This window comes from Doryrhamphus excisus, linkage group LG17 (genome assembly GCF_037039965.1).
Source record: "Doryrhamphus excisus strain RoL-2023G ecotype Guam linkage group LG17, RoL_Dexc_Guam_v1.1, whole genome shotgun sequence".
In the NCBI taxonomy this organism is placed as follows: Eukaryota; Metazoa; Chordata; class Actinopteri; order Syngnathiformes; family Syngnathidae; genus Doryrhamphus; species Doryrhamphus excisus.
The window spans coordinates 1,353,363-1,374,704 of NC_136373.1; the positions used below are offsets into that span (position 1 = coordinate 1,353,363).

At 43.9% G+C, this 21,342-nt stretch overlaps 1 protein-coding gene across 5 annotated transcripts in view; it reads right to left on the reverse strand.

Annotated features, from left to right (window-relative positions):
- LOC131136692 (neuron navigator 1-like) overlaps positions 1 to 21,342 on the reverse strand; it is a 53,342-nt gene that overhangs the window by 11,121 nt on the left and 20,879 nt on the right. Inside the window, exons 5-14 of one of the 5 annotated variants that reach the window (XM_078798259.1) lie at positions 7,257 to 7,395; positions 5,095 to 5,398; positions 2,244 to 2,964; positions 1,679 to 2,173; positions 1,321 to 1,362; positions 1,070 to 1,218; positions 768 to 950; positions 439 to 518; positions 300 to 323; positions 65 to 142 (exon numbers count right to left, since the gene is read on the reverse strand). In XM_078798259.1, the coding sequence (XP_078654385.1) occupies positions 65 to 142; positions 300 to 323; positions 439 to 518; positions 768 to 950; positions 1,070 to 1,218; positions 1,321 to 1,362; positions 1,679 to 2,173; positions 2,244 to 2,964; positions 5,095 to 5,398; positions 7,257 to 7,395 (2,215 nt within the window). Of the gene's footprint in view, positions 1 to 64; positions 143 to 299; positions 324 to 438; positions 519 to 767; positions 954 to 1,069; positions 1,219 to 1,320; positions 1,363 to 1,678; positions 2,174 to 2,243; positions 2,965 to 5,094; positions 5,399 to 7,256; positions 7,396 to 21,342 lie in introns of all 5 variants that reach the window. The other 4 variants (XM_078798260.1, XM_078798258.1, XM_078798261.1 and 1 more) reach the window with 4 other exon arrangements.

A 21,342-nucleotide genomic window follows, 5' to 3' on the forward strand; every position in this document is an offset into this window, starting at 1 on the left:
GTCATGATACTGTAAAAATGAGATAAAAGTAAATATATAATTCAGTAACTTTGATAGTGCTTACGTTTGCTGTCAGCTGTGTTGTCAGGTTAGACACCTTCTCCTGGGAAGACTCCAGTTCTCTCCTTAGCTTACGGATTTGCTGACGGGGGGAAAAAAAAAAGAGTACACTGCATTATTAGATTAAATAACATGGCTCATGTTATATAAATATATTTGTAATAAATGATTTGGGAAATGAAAGGGGATGAATAGTGAAATGCGATAGGGCAGTGCACAGCAGTAAAGACAACACGTACCTCGCCCTGAATCCTTTCTTCTGACTTTGGATGCAGCGAAAGAAAGTTAGAGATGTTAAAGAAAAGTAAGAAAATCCTCAAGAGGGGGGTAGAGAATAAGAAGAGGAAGAAGAAGAGTGATCTGTAGATCTGTAGCTACCTGGGAATGAATGGCGCTTGCACTCACCGAGGAGTAGCTTGACGAGGCGTTGGACGCCAAGGAAGTAATAGACCCATTCACTGAACACATAAGATGAATGTAAACAACAAAAAAATTATAGAAATTATGAGCTTGGAAGTGTTTATTATACATTTTGTTGCAGTATTTTAAATGGTAGCCTTTTATTATACTGTAATTTATCTTTCACTTTATTACTGATAAATATTTCTATTTGCGATTAATTAGGACTAAACGTAGGTGAACTTAGAAAACGACGCCATTAACTGTGATTTTATATTTACATCGATTGACAGCCTCAATTGCCTCACCTTCATCATATGGCTCCTTTTCCCTGAAGGATCCGGAGCGTACCATTCCCAAGCTGCGTGGATGCTCAGTTAACGACAACGTGCTTCCCAGCGGAGACCCCCCATAAAGCTCCAGCGAGGCTTCCTGCGTCGGGATGCTGTTGGATCGAATCATCCTCGGAGGTGCGCCAACCGGGCTCGGAACTGCTAATGCAACAAAACAGGTTGTGAGTCATTTTACTTTATTGACTGCGGCAATCAAACCCGGAATAACATGTAATGCTGTAATGTGGTGGCCAGTGAATGTATCCAGATGTTCACACCTGTACTGGTCTTGGAGGAGCGAGGCAGGGAGGAAGGTGAGGACAGCATCGGAAGAGCCAGAGTGTCGGTCATGGTGAGAATACTATGAGAGTGTCTCCTCTCTCCTTTCTCCTTCCCTTCGTCTTCACTCTGAGAGGCACTGCTGAAACTACACAGATGAATAATAAGAGGTCGTGCTTACTTGGTGAAAAAAAATGTGCTTACATATTGCAATATTTTTCTTAACAATGCATCGATTTCATATGCTTACCTTAAACCTTTCTTTGGTAGAGTGTTCCTGTCTCTATGGGAACTGTGGAGATTGAACAATGGTATTATTCAAGCAGGGAAGACACAAACATAATAACAGGTTTATAATTCTGACACCTTCATTATTTTTGTCTGAAAAGCAACAAATTATCTACTTCATTTTCCTTTACTAATTAATTCAGACTGGAGACCCAAATGAGGACGAGCACCATAGAAAAAGAATGGATGAATGAATGGATGCAGTTCCAAGGCTGACCTCTAGATGGAGGTACATTGCAGAATAATTAAAACGTGTGTGATATTTATTCATGCATGCACATTGGCCTTCGTTATGCAAGTCTGTGGTCGTTTAGTCTCACCCGTCTGTGTCCGTGTCAGAGACTTTACTTCCAGACCTCCAGCTGGCAGGAGGTCCTCGATCCTCGTGCCGATCTTTGTCCCTGGACTCGCTGGCGTCATACCCGCTTCTCATCAACATCTCTCGGCCCCTCTCCTGCCGCTCTGGAGCTACGCTCATCTGTAAGGACAGGGACTCCATGCTGCGATGGAGTCCAGACAGGCGGGGGTAGAGCAAGGGTGAGGTTCTCCCCGTGTCAACGCCGAGAGACGTGACTTGCCGGGGCCCCAACCCGATCCCTGAGCCCGAGAAGCAGCCTGAAGTGTTGATATTGAGCAAAGGGGCCGGGCTTGGTGTAAGGCAGGGGTTCGTGGAGCTAGCTAGGTCTTGAAGTTTGGAGTAAGGAGGAATCTTAGGAGGCATGGAGTCCTGAGAGCCGACCTCCGGGCTGTTGGAGTTCAACTTTTCAAGTTGGACAACAGTCGGAGGTTTTGTCAGGCTGCGGGTTCCAGATAATCTGTAGACAACGAAGAATAACAATGAAGTCAAGTCAGAGCAATACTTTACTTGTGTACCTGTACCTGTACCTGTGTGAGTTGGACAGCAGATCGGTGCCCGTCACACTGGGAGGTCTCAGGCCATGCAGCCTCCCACCGTTCTCCGAAGCAGTTCCCTTCAGGGACCCACCTCCGCAGTCGGACCCAACAGCTTTAGCTTTGGCTCTCTCCTTCTCTTTCTCCCTGTCCGTTTGATTAACAGGACTTGGGATCCCCTGACCGATCGTCTTACTCAACCCTGAACCCAGTCCGGCCTGTTCTTTGAGCCTCGGGGCCTGAAGGCCCGTGTTCGAGGGTTTGACCAGCCCAGAGCCTCCATCCATGGTGGTGCTTACCAGGCGTGCTGAGCTGGGCCGGGTCAGCGTTAAGGTGCTTGTCTTGGCAGGGCGTGGCAAAGACCGGTACTGCAGCGATGTCCTGGCATTTGGAGACAAAAACCCGCTCTGGTCGCTGTTGGAGACATCAAGACTCGTCTTACGTCTAGCTGTCCCCGGTTTGACCGGAATACCGGACGTCTTGGGAATGTTGCCGCCTGCGCTCGCAGTGTGTGAACTGCTATTATTTGGTGTGGGCTTTTTGAAACCAAAGTTTCCTCCAGTCGAGGGCCTGGCAAGACCTGACGGCGGTTTACGTTGTTCAGAAGAACCGGTCCCATTCCGGTGATCTTTCCCGGCGTCGGAAGAGGAGCGCTGAAGACTGGAGTTTTTCACTGCTAGCCGAGATTTATCCGACGGCTTTCCGTCTGTCTTCACTGTCCCAACAGACAAAAAGAAAAAGTGAGTCTGAGTGAGCCTCATAAAGCCGCCATATCTTACCTGAACACCGAAACTAAAGCCCCGCTAGACGATGCCTGAACCAACTCACAGCCAGCTTCAGCTTAGCATATCCGTTATCGTGCGCTTACTCCTCTTTTCCATCCTGAGCGACTAAAATAGCTGGCGTCCCGGTAATGTGTATGTCGGCGTGTCACGGCTGTGGAAAACTGCTGTTCACATTAGCAAAGCGTGTCCGCGGCCACAAAAAGCCCACGCCAACACTGCCCCAAAAGTCTTATTACATAAAAGCAAGCTCGGGAGCAGCGGCCGCATTAGCGGAAGCACACGATGCTCACACTTTTCATTTGCATCCGACGGGAGTTGTTCTGGACGTTTATATACAAGTCATTAACACAGTCAAAGAACTGCTGTTGAGTGGAGACCCAAGACCCACCGGCATGCAGCTGTGGGCCATCTGGAGTCACTTAAGGGTATTTTTAAACCCGCAAAAGACACATATACACACCGTGCCGGCACCAACAACACACTCACGTTTCCCAGTTAATGGAACCATACAAATATGGCGCATCAGGTTATTTTTTTTTAAATGCGACAATTGGGTTTACATGTGAAGTCGTAATAAATCCTATTGTAAGAACTTACACTTTAGTTCACACTTTAGGCTGTGCTGCTATTAAAGCACAAAGACTTTAATAAAGTAGCATATGTAGGAGACACGGTGGTCGAGTGGTTAGCACGCAGACCTCACAGCTAGGAGACCCGAGTTCAATCTCTGTGTAGAGCTTGCATGTTCTCCCCGTGCATGCGTGGGTTTTCTCCGGGTACTCCGGTTTCCTCCCACATTCCAAAAACATGCTAGGTTAATTAGCCACTCCAAATTGTCCATAGGTATGAATGTGAGTGTGAATGGTTGTTTGTCTATATGTGCCCTGTGATTGGCTGGCCACCAGTCCAGGTTGTACCCCGCCTCTCGCCTGAAGACGGCTGGGATAGGCTCCAGCACCTTCGTGAGGAAAAGCGGTAGAAAATGAATAAATTAATGAATCCTACTTGGTTGCACAGTGGTCGAGTGGTTAGCACACAGACCTCACAGCTAGGAGACCCGAGTTCAATCCCACCCTCGGCCATCTCTGTGTAGAGCTTGCATGTTCTCCCCGTGCATGCGTGGGTTTTCTCCGGGTACTCCGGTTTCCTCCCACATTCCAAAAACATGCTAGGTTAATTAGCCACTCCAAATTGTCCATAGGTATGAATGTGAGTGTGAATGGTTGTTTGTCTATATGTGCCCTGTGATTGGCTGGCCACCAGTCCAGGTTGTACCCCGCCTCACGCCCGAAGACGGCTGGGATAGGCTCCAGCACCCCCCGCGACCCTCGTGAGGAAAAAGCGGTAGAAAATGAATGAATGAATGTAGGAGACACGGTGGTTGAGTGGTTAAAGCGCTAAATTGCACACATTGGAGTTGGCCTTTTATTGCGGCCAAACTGAGGCACACGCGCAACGATCATGTCGTCACTCAGCAAGCCGACGAGCAACCGTTCACTTCATCAAACCTCGAACCGCGACGCAAAACAACTCAGTTCAACGCTCTTTTGTCGGCCATTTCAACAGTTGGTAATCGAATGACGCGACGGTCCCACAGAGAGTGGGGCTGTTTATATAGATGCTGCCACGGCGTGCGTGTGTGTGTGTGTAACAAACACCACACAGATGGCGTGCCTGAAAAGGAGCTGCACAATCTCCGCTATTGTGCACACACGCACGCACGCACACACACACGCCAATCAATGTCCAGTTATATTTACGAACTCTCGCTGTTCAACAATAAAGCTGGGATATAAAAAGGAAGGAAAAAAAGTGTGTGTGTGTTTGTTGGCGTTGCTGGCAGGAAGGGAGTGGGTGGCAATGGGCGTTTGATACATGGCACCACTCTCTAAAAGGACGGGGGGGGGCTGCAGCTGTGGGTGGGTGCAAAAACAGAGAACGTGTCTGTCAATGTGTGGGTGCGAAACCGGCAGAGAGGAGAGAATACTAAGCTTTAAGACAAACGTGGTCCGTGTCCTGAGGTTACGAAACCATCCAAATTAGGATCTTGCGTAACTAACCTGCCACTCTGATCCCGCTCTGAGGCGTATGCGTGATGGGCGAGGTGACGCCCACCGGCGGGTTCCTTCCTTTCCTCGCCGCGTTCCCGTAGCTCAGTGTCTGGGGTTTCTTCAGTTCACCCTTCTCTCCGTCAACAACGTCCGCTGGCGGCTTGGATTTTTTCCATTTATTGGCTGATTCCGATTTGAGGCTTCCTGTGTCGTAGGTGCTGCCGCCCAGACTCTTACGGCTGGGTTTGGTGTTCCCGCTGTCCCATGACAATCCACTTTCCACCAGAGATCTTTTCTCGGCATCCGTCCTCATCTAGAATGAAATATGGACGCCGGATCAACAAATGCATGCTTGTTTGTTTAAAAAACAAAATGTCACTGTGGTAAAAAATCGGAATTTGGATTCCCAAGATGAGAAGCTACGAGGATAATTCATAGGTTTGCCAAGGAAGTGATCAAACACACTGGCATTGATTGATGCAGCCTGTCAAACAGAATCCATTGACATTTTACAGGCTAGTGTTGATTCTCAAAGTGGGCTCAATTCCGGTGTCGGGAACCCTACGTCACATAGCACACATACACATTCATGTTTGTGTTGTCATGACATGAATTGTCGTTTATTGTGATCGCTTCCAAAAGGCATTTATCGGCATACGCCAATCACATGACGTTTTTTTTTTTTTACTGAAATCCATAGGCAATCCTTCTGTACATCCCCAATGCTAATTATATAGCTTCTCTGACACTGTATGTGCGGGAACTAATTGATTTAATTAATTCCAACAGCACCACAGCAAGCACGGCTCTCTGGTATGATGGCAGACGGAAGCACAGTGTTTCACAGATCTCCGACTCATACACTTCTATAATCCGTTCATCACTTATTCTCATTTCAAGAATATGAATATGAAAACAGCTTCATAATGTCTGTGTGTGTGTGTAAATAAACAGAAACATAAATAAAAATTCAGATGTTCAATTTGCTACATTGAATGTATGCTGGAAAATACACGGAATACTAGGGTTGCTATAATTATTCAAATAATTCGAGTACCTCGATTACAACAAATATTGAATTTTTTTTTATCTACTTTGAGAAATCGTTTACCAAGCGTGTCTTGGTAATCCTGTTCTGTCATTAATTCATTCATTTTATTCTGCTTTTCCTCACGAGGGTCGCGGGGGTGCTGGAGCCTATCCCAGCTGTCTTCGAGCGAGAGGCGGGGTACACCCTGGACTGGTGGCCAGCCAATCACAGGGCACATATAGACAAACAACCATTCACACTCACATTCATACCTATGGACAATTTGGAGTCGCTAATAAACCTAGCATGTTTTTTTGGAACGTGGGATGAAACTCCACACAGAGATGGCCGAGGGTGGGATTGAACTCGGGTCTCCTAGCTGTGAGGTCTGCGCGCTAACCACTCATCCGCCGCGCAGCCCTCTGTGTTAATTAAATTTAGTAAAATCGTCATATTTCATACATCGTTGCTAATGTTGATTGACTCTGGCCACCCACGCAGCGGCCACCCACGCTGCGGTAGAATACGAACGGATGGATTACAACGCGTGGGAATGTGTCATCATCACAGACTACGAAGAATAACAGCGCACCTTTGACTGGCGGGAGTAACACCTGCTGCCAATTTACCTCCTGGCCAGACGCACTTGTTGCCAGATTGTCCCTCCTGCTACACGCCCCCCTCCCGCTCAGCTTGGCGAGGCGCGTGGAACAAAGAAAAACCACTAAACAGAAGCATCATATACAGGCAGCAGTATATGATATGATATATGATAATGCTTGATGATGATTGGTCATCGCTCCAGCGCCAGGACAGCGTAGGGACACACCCCGGATCTCTGCAGATGGCCCGGCGTCTATGCGTGCGAGTCCTAAACCTGTCCGTCATGTAGGAGACGAGACAAAGACCCACACTCTCAGCATCCCTGCAGGACTGTTGCTATGGTTACACTCATTCCCGCTCTCACTGTACCCCCCCCCCCTCTTAAATCCCTCCACGGCTATATTAACCACGCTGTGGAGGCGTGACCTATATCACACGATAGCAGAAAAACACATCCACAGATACGGATCCCAAAGAATAAGGTATACCCGTGGGTTCAAGCGTTCATTTAAAATTAGCATCTGTACATGTGACTTACCACAACGGCTGAATTTCTGCGGGAGCCGACGGGAGTGGAAGGAAGCGAGTTGAGGGTGGGGCTCGTGATGAACTCCTCAGAGCTCAGGTTGTCGGAGCCGTCACTCAAGCCGCTGCTGATGGAGCTGCTCTCGTCCCAACTGGAACAAACGACGACACCAAATACGGACGATGACACCAACAGTTGAGTCGTTCATTACGAACTCCGACGAGGAGAACCTGTTTTCAATCTGCACGGCTTTCCAGCGAATAAACTCCTAGATTACAACGTCAAATATTATCAATATCAATATAATAAATTCAATATATTAAAAGTTCTATGTGAAGTATTTCTATAATGCCTCATATTAACTCACCAGCAAGATCTCATAGTGTATAGACTGGTCATATTTAATCTTGTTTCATATTATCTGCATACTGTATTTGTGTATAACTGTTACTTGGGTTGTTTATATTGTGTATTTTGTACTGCTTCACTGATTCTGTACTTAAACTTTTACCTTGACACTCTCAAAATAACCTCAACCCGCACGTATAAAAATAGCCCGAAAGAATATATACATGTGAGTTGAATATATGCATTATCGTACCCATAATTACAGGCGGCAGGTGTAGCAGTGCAACCGCTGTCTAAATCCTGAAATATAACCGGCACGAGGACGATGACCGGTCAAACAAACGTAACAATTCAACCTAAACTGGGTCAAGTTAGAGGTTTGGATCATTACAGTATAGATGATCTTACGTTGAGAGAGGGTGCCCTATTGAGGTCATAGCTATAATGTACATGGGGGGACGGGGGTGGGGGGGGGGTGGATGGTCTTCCGGTTGGGTGCTTGAATGGGTCACCCCTAGCCTGGAGGGTGTGATGACAGCCGTGGGGGTGTACAGGGTCAAAGCGTGTTCTGTCTGGCCTGTGAATGAATATCTTCGACACGAAAGGACAATATTTAAGATGGGAAAGTCCAAGTCTTTATGTTGCAGGAACATTCATAAGATGGAAGATAAGATACACCCCCCCACCCCCTCCGCCAGTTTACCCGACACATGAATGTGTCATTCTTTCCTCATTCGATACCCTCACTGCTGGAAGACAAACCTCGCAGCTGTTGTTCGCCGTCAGAACAACATCAGTACCGGATGTACGCAGAATCGTGTTTATTCACGGCAAATAGACAAACACAACGGAATCAAACATAACAAGGACGCACAAGCAGGGATGGCTACTTCAAGGTCAAATATTCATTCAGTTTATACTGCTTATCCTCACCAAGGGTCGCGGGAGTGCTGGTGCTAGTTAACTAGTAGTCATGGGAAAAAACGTGTTGCTGCTGGATGTTCACTCACTAATGTACCGAGCATATAGAACATCACCGAGAACATTCATTCATTGGGTGCTGGAGCCTATCCCGGCTGTCTTCAGGCGAGAGGCGGGGTACAACCTGGACTGGTGGCCGGCCAATCACAGGGCACATATAGACAAACAACCATTCACACTCACATTCATACCTATGGACAATTTGGAGTCGCTAATTAACCTAGCATGTTTTTGGAATGTGGGAGGAAACCAGAGTACCCGTAGAAAACCCACACATGCACGGGGAGAACATGCAAATTCCACACAGAGGTGGCCGAGGGTGCTAGTAAACTAGTAGTCATGGGAAAAACGTGTTGCTGCTGGATGTTCACTCAGGCAAATGTACCGAGCATAGAACATCACCGAGAACATTCATTCATTTTCTACTGCTTATCCTCACAAGCCTATCCCAGCTGTCTTCGGGCCAGGGGCGGGGTACATCCTGGACTGGTGGCCAGCCAATCACAGGGCACATATAGACAAACGACCATTCACACTCACATTCATACCTATGGACAATTTGGAGTGGCTAATTAACCTAGCATGTTTTTTGGAATGTGGGAGGAAACCGCAGTACCTGGAGAAAACCCACCCACACACGCACGGGGAGATGGCCGAGGGTGGAATTGAACTCTGGTCTCCTAGCTGCGAGGCCTGTGTGCTAACCACTTAATCACCGTGCAGCCTAAAGGTCAAATAAATTAAAAAATTTAAAACGTAAACAGAGACATAACCTAGTGAAACCGACTTGAAAAACCAGAACCGCAGTTTTGAGAACCACTGAGCTCAAAATTTACTCTAGCTTTTGTCTGCAGAAGGTTTTTAAAGTTTCATCTGAGATGAAACTCAAAGTACGAAATCCTGAACGGATAAACATTTTAAGCTTTTTATGTGAAATACGGAAAAAGGAATTACATTTCCCAAACGGTGCAGCAATTCCAGCATCTTCCATCAGGATGGAGATAAAAGACGAGATAAAAGAGCTTCAGGAGAACCAAACACAAGCACTCAAAACGAATAGCAAAAAGGGATCTGAAGTGGTGTGTGGGAAGAAAGACGAGAACGTTTCAAGGATGAGCGTAAAAGCGAGTGGGAAGACAAGAGCGACCTGATCAGTTTTGGAGGAGAACAGCGGACCATCTCTTCCACTGAACATCTCCGTCTTCTCCACTCATTCATTCAAAGATACTAATTAATAATCTTGGTTATTTATTATTACAGCTGCAGTCACATGATTACCTTTTCTGTACGTTTTTCGCTACGTTTGTCTTTAACCCGACTGCTGAGAAATGGAATTTCCATTTTTACAACTCGGCAGTGACAGATGGCCAACAATGGATTCTATTTGCAGAGAAAATACAAAAAAAAACAAAACACCATGACTGAGTCCTTTTGGCTCCGCTGAGCTAAATAGTCTTCTTTCATTAACAAGCTTCTTTGTTACGATGCAAACCACCGAGCTAATTGCTTATCTCAGTGTGCATGCTAGTTATTTCGACAAAGCTAAGCACTCTCGTCTTCGTCCCGCCCGAGCTGAACGATGTGTCCAAATGCGAGTCTGCGGTGCTTTAGGCAGTTGTGTCATATTTAATATTCAGATGTCTGGTATCGGTTCATAAGCAGTTCTGTTGTCGGAAACAAATGAATAAATGTGGAAGTTGGTCCGTACAGAAAGAGACTGACTTTATAATATAATAATGACAGGGAGGATGCACGGTGGTTGAGTGGTTAGCACACAGTCCTCACAGCTAGGAGTCCTGGGTTCAATCCCAATTAACCTAGCATGTTTTTGGAATGTGGGAGGAAACCGGAGTACCCGGAGAAAACCCACGCATGCACGGGGAGAACATGCAAACTCCACACAGAGATGGCCGAAGGGTGCTAGTAAACTAGTAGTGTTGCTGCTGGATGTTCACTCAGCCAAATGTACCGAGCATATAGAACATCACCGAGAACATTCATTCATTTTCTACCGCTTATCCTCACGAGGGTGTGCTGGAGCCTATCCCAGCTGTCTTCGGGCGAGAGGCTGGGGAACACCCTGGACTGGTTCCCACCCACATTCATACCTATGGACAATTTGGAGTCAATTAGCCAATTAACCTAGCATGTTTTTGGAATGTGGGAGGAAACCGGAGTACCCGGAGAAAACCCACGCATGCACGGGGAGAACATGCAAACTCCACACAGAAACGGCCGAGGGTGCTAGTAAACTAGTAGTCATGGGAAAAACGTGTTGCTGCTGGATGTTCACTCAGATGTGAACATGTACCGAGCATATAGAACATCACCGAGAACATTCATTCGTTCATTTTCTAACGCTTATCCTCACAAGGGTGGCGGGGGTGCTGGAGCCTATCCCAGCTGTCTTCATTCACATTCTGGACTGGTGGCCAGCCAATCACAGGGCACATATAGACAAACAACCATTCACACTCACATTCATACCTATGGACAATTTGGAGTCGCTAATTAACCTAGCATGTTTTTGGAATGTGGGAGGAAACCGGAGTATCCGGGAAAAAAAAACCCACACACAGGGAGAACATGCAAACTCCACATAGAGATAGCCGAAGGTGGAATCGAACTCGAGTCTAATCGCTGTGTGGCCTGCACACTAACCACTCGTTCACCGTACAGCCTTAAAGACAGCGCAATAAATCATTATCTTCGACTTTAAAGTTAACTGGTTAAAATTAATCACCTGGGTTAACCCTGGTGACCGTCAGCGCCCACTTCGAGTTAAATCAGTTCCCTCCAAACCGTCTGTACAAATGACTTTCACAGCGGACAGGAAAGTTCCACTCCTAATAAAATCCACAATGTCACATGGACTAACCCGAAATGTCTAAATCAGAAGTCTTACTGGTTATGCTGACGCCTTTTCCGATCAAATGGAAAACTGGCACTGCCAGATTGGCACCAAGCAGCCGACACTGACTGAATCCATCACGGCTCTGTTGCGGGCCGCCAGAAGCAAGATTCCGCAAGATTGAAATCCCTGTTGTAGGCTAACACTAAGCTCAGTGCTGGGCTCTCTTCTGGTCAATATTTACTTGCTTTACTTTACCCTGAAACATCATTCTCTAACATAGCATTATCTTTCACTGTTATGCCAACGACACTCAGCTGTACGTGCCATTAAAGCTAACGGAACCACGGGACTGCTCTCGTCTGGAGGCGTGTCTCATTAAGACTTTTGTGATTAAGGGCAATATAAAAAAAACTTTTGAACAAATTGAGTGTGATGTTTGAGTAATTGTGATTATTTTTTAAAACGAGCCCTGTTTTCAAAATTGCATGTAAACAGTTAAAAAAAATTTCCGTCTGGACACTTGCCAGTATCCAGTATACATGGTACATTATTTTAAAAAAAACAAACAAAAAAAACCTTAAACTGTATTATGGAAAGCAGGAAGTGAACAAATGTAACAGTTACTGATTGTAAAAGTACCAGATGGAACGGTAGGATTTAATAAGCTTTGCTTCTTCCTACTTCTTTTGGACATGTGGAACTGGGAACTGATTATGGGATGCACTCAATTGGAATCTGATCCATACCAAAATAAAAATTTTAAAAAATAATAAAAAAAAATTAATAATTTGTTTTTACATTTAATTATATTAGGAAAGCAGGAAGTGAACAAATGTAACAGTTACTGATTGTAAAAGTACCAGATGGAAGGGTAGGATTTAATAAGCTTTGCTTCTTCCTACTCCTTTTGGACATGTGGAACTGGGAACTGATTATGGGATGCACTCAATTGGAATCTGATCCATACCAAAATAATAATGTAAAAAAATTATTTTAAAAAATTTTAATAATTTTTTTTTAATTTAATTATATTAGGAAAGCAGGAAGTGAACAAATGTAACAGTTACTGATTGTAAAAGTACCAGAGGGAGGGGTAGGATTTAATAAGCTTTGCTTCTTCCTACTCCTTTTGGACATGTGGAACTGGGAACTGATTATGGGATGCATTCAATTGTAATCTGATGCATGTTCAAATGAAATAAAACCATTACCATTACCATTACCATTACCATTACCATTACCATTACCATTACCAAAAGTCCAGAGTAGAATTGAAATAAAACCAAATGTCTGCTATTTAAATACAAATGCAGTGTTTCCATTTACCTGCCTGTGCTGAGAGAGTCTGCACACACAGATGGTGAACAACATGGCTCCTTGGACCACTTCATCAGCTATCACCAGGAGACAGGTGCATTTATCTGGACATCGCCATATGGGTGCGACACACGATCCTGACGGGATTTTTATGAAACGCTTCCCCTAATGTGTGACTATCGTAGCACACATTGATTTCTCCATACAGTTTTTTTCACATTTATTAGGAAATACAGGACCCTATTGGGGCGGAAAGCGCCCACCCTGCAGGCCCCTCCGGTACCGCTCATGAAACCTCAAACCTCTGAGATGCTAGGTTAGGCTAACAGTACATGTACTGTACATTTAAGGGCTCAAACACACATGCGCTAATTGTCCATTATACCCTGGAGGTGTTGGCTACACAGTCGGGAGATCGGGAGAAAAACGTGCTGCTGCTGGATGTTCACTCAGCCAAATGTATTATCCTCACGAGGGTCGCAGCTGTCTTCGGGCCAGAGGCGGGGTACACCCTGGACTGGTGGCCAGCCAATCACAGGGCACATATAGACAAACAACCATTCACACTCACATTCATACCTATGGACAATTTGGAGTGGCTAATTAACCTAGCATGTTTTTGGAATGTGGGAGGAAACCGGAGTACCCGGAGAGAAAACCCTCCCACGCATGCACGGGGAGATGGCCGAGAGTGGAATTGAACTTGGGTCTCCTACCTGCGAGGCCTGCATGCCAACCACTCGACCACCGCGCAGCCTAAAGATCAAATAAATTCAAAAATTTAACCTAGTGAAACCGACTTGAAAAACCAGAACCACAGTTTTGAGAACCACTGAGCTGAAAATTTACCCTCAGCTTTTGTCTGCAGAAGGTTTTTAAAGTTTCATCTGAGACAAAACTCAAAAGTACGAAATCCTGGAATATCCGGAGTACCCGGAGAAAACCCACGCATGCACATGCAAACTCCACACAGAGATGGCCGAGGGTGGAATCGAACCCTGGTCTCCTAGCTGTGAGGTTTGCGCGCTAACCACTCGACCGCCGTGCACCCGTCACGCAGTTCAGCTTTCTGAAATTCATGGAAATGAAATTCCTGAACTTCCTTAGCGTTTAGTCTGCAGTATGGGACGGAATTGTATTCCCGACAGCAACTTAAATTTGTGTCTCGAGATGTTCCCAAATGAAGTCCATCCAAGATCCCGTAGCCAAGAATCAAGTTGACTGTGAACTATTTGAGTCTCTTGAAATGAAGCAGGACCAAAACCAGTTAAGGGCTGAAACGCGTCATATAAGGAACGTTTGAGTCTACAAAATACGAGACCAGCGATCACGCTGACAGCCACCGCGTCAACTCCATCGACTTTAAGCCCCAATAAGGAAGCCGGGAGTCGGGAGAACTGAGCCGGGACTTTGTCTTGACTCGTACAAGGTTGAGGTTTTAAGTTTCAATACTTGATGACTTTTAACTTTCTTTGCTTAGATTAAGGAATTAACTGCTGAATACGAAGTGCAGGGATTAATTTGCCCTTAAACTTTAAAGCAGAAAGTGTGAAACTGGGTCAAAGAGTATAAGATTTCACTGTGAAAAGAACTCCGATAAGGCCTGGTAACCTTTGACGTACAGTACATTTCTTCCAAAATATTCCCCGACTCCAGGAAACAGAAAAGGGACAGCACTCCCGGGACAAGGTGGAATGCCCTTTCAGATCACCTCCCTAAGTAGTTCAGTCTGGGGTGCTGTAAGGGGAGGAGCTCAACAAAAGGGGCAAGCCCCCCCCCCCCCCCCAGCGTTCAGAGGCCCAGGACCGGGGTCGGATCTACGAGTAGAATTACCTCTGGCTGGTGTTGTGGCCTCCCTCCAGACATGTCAGCTGACTTAACGGCTGTGAATGAACTGCATGGACGGGATGTTTTGGTTTGAAACGGGGAGGAAGTGACCGAGAGGGAGGTACCGTTTTTTTTTTTTTTTAACGTAGCGCGTTTCTTCCAAGTTATTGTTAACTCGAAGCAGCTGTGTGGAACGTAGCACCTTCTGACACTTGGAGGCACAAACACCGCTTCTTGGACAGCTGACTTTTGATCATCGGGATATGACAGCGGGGGGGGGGTGGGGGGGGGGGGTAGATGCACGGAAAGAACCTACAGATGTATAAGAAATGTATAAAACAGGGGTCTCAAACACGCGTCCCGCGGGCCAAATGTGGACCGCAGGGCACTAGTTTGAGGCCCCCGCCTTGATATGAAAGTTTAATGTTTGATATGGATGCTGTATGATATCATGTACCCAGAAAAAATTATTATGTTTGATTAATGTTCATGTTAAAGGTTAAATAACTGTTAATAGTTATCCTCCCTATCCATGTGGAAGTGGTAAGTTTTTGGCTATTGTGTTTTTAATAAATGCGTTTTTTTTTTTTTTGGAAAACCTGATGCGGCCCAGCCTTGCCCAGACCCTAGCTCCAGTGGCCCCCAGGTAAATTGAGTTTGAGACCCCTGGCAATAAAAGAACGATTGATGGGACAAACTAAGCATCATTAGTTGATATGAGGCGTTCAGGTTCCTCCCTCATTCCAAAAAACATGCATGTTAGGATTCCAAATTTTCCATAGGTGTGAACGGTTGTTTGGCTGCCCACCCTGGAGGGTGTACCAAGACAGCTGGGATAGACTCCGGCATACCCACGACACCCCGGGGGTGTGGCCTCGGGGGCACTCCCATCAGGAACATGCAACGTGCTCACAACAGCATTCCTTATTGTGGGGCCGCTCAAAACAAACACTTGACATTCCGATGAGTGTATTCTGAGGTCCCACTCCCTAATCCACGCATTCCCTAATCTACGCAGGGACATGCATACTGAAACATCCAAAGGGAATGCTAAGCAGGTGAAAACTATCGATTTAAAAACGTCTTCTAGCGCCTTTCTTCTTCCTGTGCGGAGAACCCGATGCGGTGCGGCGTAGCGTTCCTTTTGATGTTACTCGCCACGCCACAGGGGGCAGCACCTCGTGAAAATATGAGCTCTGTTTTTTTTGAACGCGGGCCTCCCGTGTTTACAATAAAAGTGTGTGCCATCGGTCTTAAGAGGTTACAAGCGTCTGTTCTTTCACTCTCGCTAATGACCTTGAAGTATAGCATGTGACCTTGTGAAACACCAAGAGTCACACGGCAGAGTTCCCGACAGTTCCTAAGCTGGGATAGGCTCCGATGGATGGATGGATATAATAAATGTGTTTATTTCTCCAGGACTATAAGAAGACGTATGGACTGAGCACTCACACAAGGACTCCTGTGACATAATAATTTGCTAACATTGGCCTAATAATATTTCGTATTGCGTTTTATTGCAATATTTATTGCTCAGCTCAAAAAGTATATGCAATATACTATGTACTTCCTTGATCTTTTTTCCATTATTTTTCCCAATGTCCCTTCCGGCATTCTAAATAAATGGTGACGCCATTTAAAAATTAGTTAAATAATAAAACAACTCCAACAAGCAGACCTCACAGCTAGGAGACCAGGGTTCAATTCCACCCGCCGAATACTCCAGTTTCTCCGAGTACTCCGGTTTCCTCCGCCATTCCAAAAACATGCTAGGTTAATCGGCGACTCCAAATTGTCCATAGGTATGAATGTGAGTGTGAATGGTTGTTTGTCTATATGTGCCCTGTGATTGGCCGGCCACCAGTCCAGGGTGTACCCCGCCTCTTGCCCGAAGACAGCTGGGATAGGCTCCAGTACCCCCCACAACCCTCGTGAGGATAAACGGTAGATAATGACTGAATCAATGAATGATTTCTCCTCCTAATTTGTGTGGAAGTGGTATCTTTTTGGCTTCTTATTTTGTCTTTCCCAACCCTCGGCAATCTGTGTGTGGAGTTTGCATGTTCTCCCTGTACATGCGTGTGTTTTTTTTCTCCGGGTACTCCGGTTTCCTCCCACATTCCAAAAACATGCTAGGTTAATTAGCGACTCCAAATTGTCCATAGGTATGAATGTGAGTGACCCCCGAAACATGAACACATATTTCTTTCCCATGCATTATAACACAGGAAAATGAGTTAATTTCAGCTAGCCTACAATGCTGTTATTGGGATACGCCTATTTCGACTATGAGGTCTCACAGCTAGGAGACACGAGTTCAATTCCACGCTCGGCCATCTCTGTGTGGAGTTTGCGTGAGTTTTCTCCGGGTACTCCGGTTTCCTCCCACATTCCAAAAAACATGCTAGGTTAATTAGCGACTCCAAATTGTCCATAGGTATGAATGTGAGTGTGAATGGTTGTTTGTCTATATGTGCCCTGGGATTGGCTGGCCACCAGTCCAGGTTGCCTCTCGCCTGAAGACAGCTGGGATAGGCTCCAGGAAAAGCGGTAGAAAATTAATGAATGATTTGAAGTTAATTTTTAGCTAAAAGTTTGGACCTAAACTGGTTGGGGTGCGCTTGATTTGCTCACCGTTTCATCCTACAGCACATATGGGTGATCCGTTCTTAATAATCTATTTAGAATGTTATTATGTTAATCATGTGACCTTATTGATGCATTTGGGGTGTGCGTTTCTGCATTAGTATTTTTCTGTATCTCTTCATCAACAAGCCGTTTACCTTTTGACTTATCCAAGTCCGACTCAGCAAAGTGTGTTTCCACAACAACTTCAATCATAACATTTGTGTGTTTTGTTATCTAAAAATCACACGACGCGGCACAACGCTCGCCGACAGAGCGGTTTGTTCATAAAATGTAAAAAAAAAGGCGATGACAGTATCGACCAATAAGAGCCACCCGCTCGCAGGTTCCCGCTTTAACTGCTGTTGCTGCGACTGTAATTAAGCAGCTGCTTGAAACTATGTCGTAAAATTCCTCAGTACATCACACCTTCTGGTTTACCTGTGACTCACACGATAATAACAATAAATGACATCAGCCGTGACACAAACCTGGACGCCATCGCATCCTTTTGTCTATACTTCGAACTGAAAGCTATTAAAAAGATTTATGGATGAGTGATGTCATCATCTTAAGTCTGACGCTGGGTTTGGTATTCCATGGCTTTCACGATACGACGAATAGTACGATTGTGTCGCTCGTATGGATGTTTGATTATGCACACACATAGTTGGATCTCAACCCCCAAAACACACAACAATCAATCAATACTGTGTGTGTCTGCCAAGCAATGATTAATGATTAATGATTAATGATTAAGGTGGCCAGAAATATTTCAGTATTGAACAAAGCAAAATTTGTTCTCAATCAGAAATCACTCCACATTCTTTATTGCTCTCTGGTTCTACCATATCTTACTTATTGTGTGGAAATATGGGCTAATAACTATAAAAAGCAATCTTCACTCGCTAAATGTACTGCAAAAAAAGGCCAGTAAGGATAATTCATAATGCCGACTACAGAGAACATACTAACTCCTTATTTCTAAAATCACAAATACTTCAACTTGCTGATATAGTTCATCTTCAAACATTTGAAACACTTCTATGCTAGGACTACGTTATGCTAGCCATAGCATTTCAGTAGAGTCTTGAACCAGTCATGATGTGCTATATATATCACTATATTGACACTTACTATGGTACCCATTATGGCATTGGATGCTCATATCACCTTGTACTTCGGTACGAGGTGCATTATTTTTAAAAGAAACTTAAACGGTACATGACAAAAAAAAATAAAATAAAAAATTGAAAAATGTAAAAAAAAAAAAAAATTAAATGTATTTTTTTACATTTTTACATTTTTTTTACATTTTTAAATAAAATAAAATATCTATACTATGAGAAACAAAAAAACAAAATAAAGTTGTAATTTTCAGAAGATTAGATTAGATTCTTTTTTTTCTTTCTAGATAAATTTATTAGTTAATTTATGTCTTGTAAAATTAATCCTAGATACATTCTAGATAATTCTAAATTCTAGATAAATAAATTCCTAGAAGATTAGCTTTTTTAAATTTTCCACCAAAAAAAAAAAATAAAATAAAAATTCATTTAATTAAATTAAAAATTATATTAGGAAAGCAGGAAGTGAACAAATGTAACAGTTACTGATTGTAAAAGTACCAGATGGAGGGGTAGGATTTAATAAGCTTTGCTTCTTCCTACTCCTTTTGGACATGTGGAACTGGGAACTGATTATGGGATGCACTCAATTGGAATCTGATGCATGTTCAAATGAAATAAAACCATTACCATTACCATTACCATTATTACCATTACCATTACCATTACCATTAAGAACAACAGAACAATACACTGCTATTACAGTCCGGGCACCAGGCTCAATGCCACAATTATGGCACCTGAGTGGGCATAGACATGTCGCAGAAGGAGGGTTCATTCAGAATTTAGGTCACCTGTTCAAGTTGAATAAGGTTGTGTTGTACAGGAGATGAATGGCGGCACCACCAGCATCATCATCATCATCATCATCTTAAAACAATGGACACCAGCTTGTGTGTTTAGACGCCATTAAGGCACACAAGTTGAAATATTGCACCTTTCTATTGTTGTCATTGCTGCAGGTCCACTTTTTTTGGAGCGTGGGCGCATTGATAATTAAAGAAGAGCACGGAGTCAGCAGTGAAATGGTTGGATTATTAAAATTAGCATGACATAATATGAATAATAATAAAAGTGCATTACCTTGACAGAAAGTGCATTGTCCTCCCCCTGCGCTGCGGAGTGGGGAGCTGCAACATTTTGCTGTTTAAAACGCGGCCGCTCATTTTACAAAAGTCCACGTTTAGAGGTCTGCTTTGTTCCTGTTTGACATGTCCCGAACTGTCAGGGAAAAAGACCCGATGGACCCACGCCGTGTGCCGACAAAGGGGGCCCGCCCGTCCACCCGTGGCAGCCGGCTACGTTAACTGACTGACTCGCTCACATTCAGCCGAGCAGTCACGGCGAGGGAGGGGCGGGGAGGGGGGGATGAGCTAGAGGAGGATAGAAAGGCAACACCCCGAATTCCTCATCCTTTCTCTCCTCCTCCTCCTCCTACTCCCTCCTCCTCCTCCTCCTCCTTCTCTTCCACGCTGATCGCGACCAGCTGTGCCTGCAGCCAAAATGCGCAAAGAGGCTTTTTTGACGCGCACACGCTGCGGCGAGATCCCCCAAAGCGACATTTTCCCGACATTTTCACACCCGAGAGAGTGGAATGAACACACACGACAGTCCTCGATTAATTACTCGATTAATTCACTTAACACTCAGAAGGTAATTATGGAATAATTTAATTGAATAGACTTCACAGTCAAAAATGGTTGGAAGTGAAGGAAGTGATTTTACAGGTTGAGACTTTTCCTTAAATTTCAAACCTTTTATTTTTATGGAGGATTTTTTTATGGGGGTTTTATGCTGCCAATACCGATGCTGATGATGCATGAGTGAAATTGGATGATTAGTACATTAGTGTACATTAGTACATTAGGTCGCCAAGGTTTTTTCTTGTGAGAGCTACAAAATGAAAATGACCAAGAGCTACTTTTTTTACTACATTTTTTAATCATTTTTTTTATTTTATTATTTTATATATTTTTTTATTTTATATATTTTTTATTTTATTATTTTATTTTTAATTTTATTATTTTATATATTTCTTATTGTATTATTTTATATATTTCTTATTTTTATTATTATTTATATAATTTTAATTTTAATTTTAATTTTAATTTTAATTTTAATTTTAATTTTAATTTTAATTTTAATTTTAATTTTAATTTTAATTTTAATTTTAATTTTAATTTTAATTTTAATTTTAATTTTAATTTTAATTTTAATTTACTACCGCTTTCCCCCACTAGGGTCGTGGGGGGTGCTGGAGCCTATCCCATTTTTTTATTTAAATTTAAATTCTCATTAAGACTCTTTTGTTATTAAGGGCAATAAAAAATTGTGCAAATTGAGTGTGATGTTTGAGTAATTGTGATTATTTTTTAAAACGAGCCCTGTTTTCAAAATTGCATGTAAACAGTTTAAAAAAAAAACAATGTAATGTTCCGTCTGGACACTTGCGAGTATGTCAGTAATGATACAACAGTACTTCGGTACAAAAAACAAAAAAAAAACTTAAACTGTATTATGGAAAGCAGGAAGTGAACAAATGTAAAAGTACCAGATGGAGGGGTAGGATTTAATAAGCTTTGCTTCTTCCTACTCCTTTTGGACATGTGGAACTGGGAACTGATTATGGGATGCACTCAATTGTAATCTGATGCATGTTCAAATGAAATAAAACCATTACCATTACCAATACCATTACCATTACCAATACCATTTTCTGAAAAGATCTCCCATCATCTCCTCCTTCACCTCCATTGAACAGACTCGGTACTTTAATGTGTTTAAATGCTTGTCGATGTTGCAAGTGGGGGCTGAGCACAGAGCGGGGTGGGTGGGGGGGTGGTGTAGTGTGCTTCAGGAATGGGGCGAGTGGACATAGGATACCCACTTCCAAGTCTCCTAAGGCCAATACACACTCTATTACAATAGAAACACACCAGTCATTTACCCTGTGTGGTTCATTAAACCCTGATTGGGGGATTATTTATTCCATCATCACTTCATGAACTCACTTTAAGTG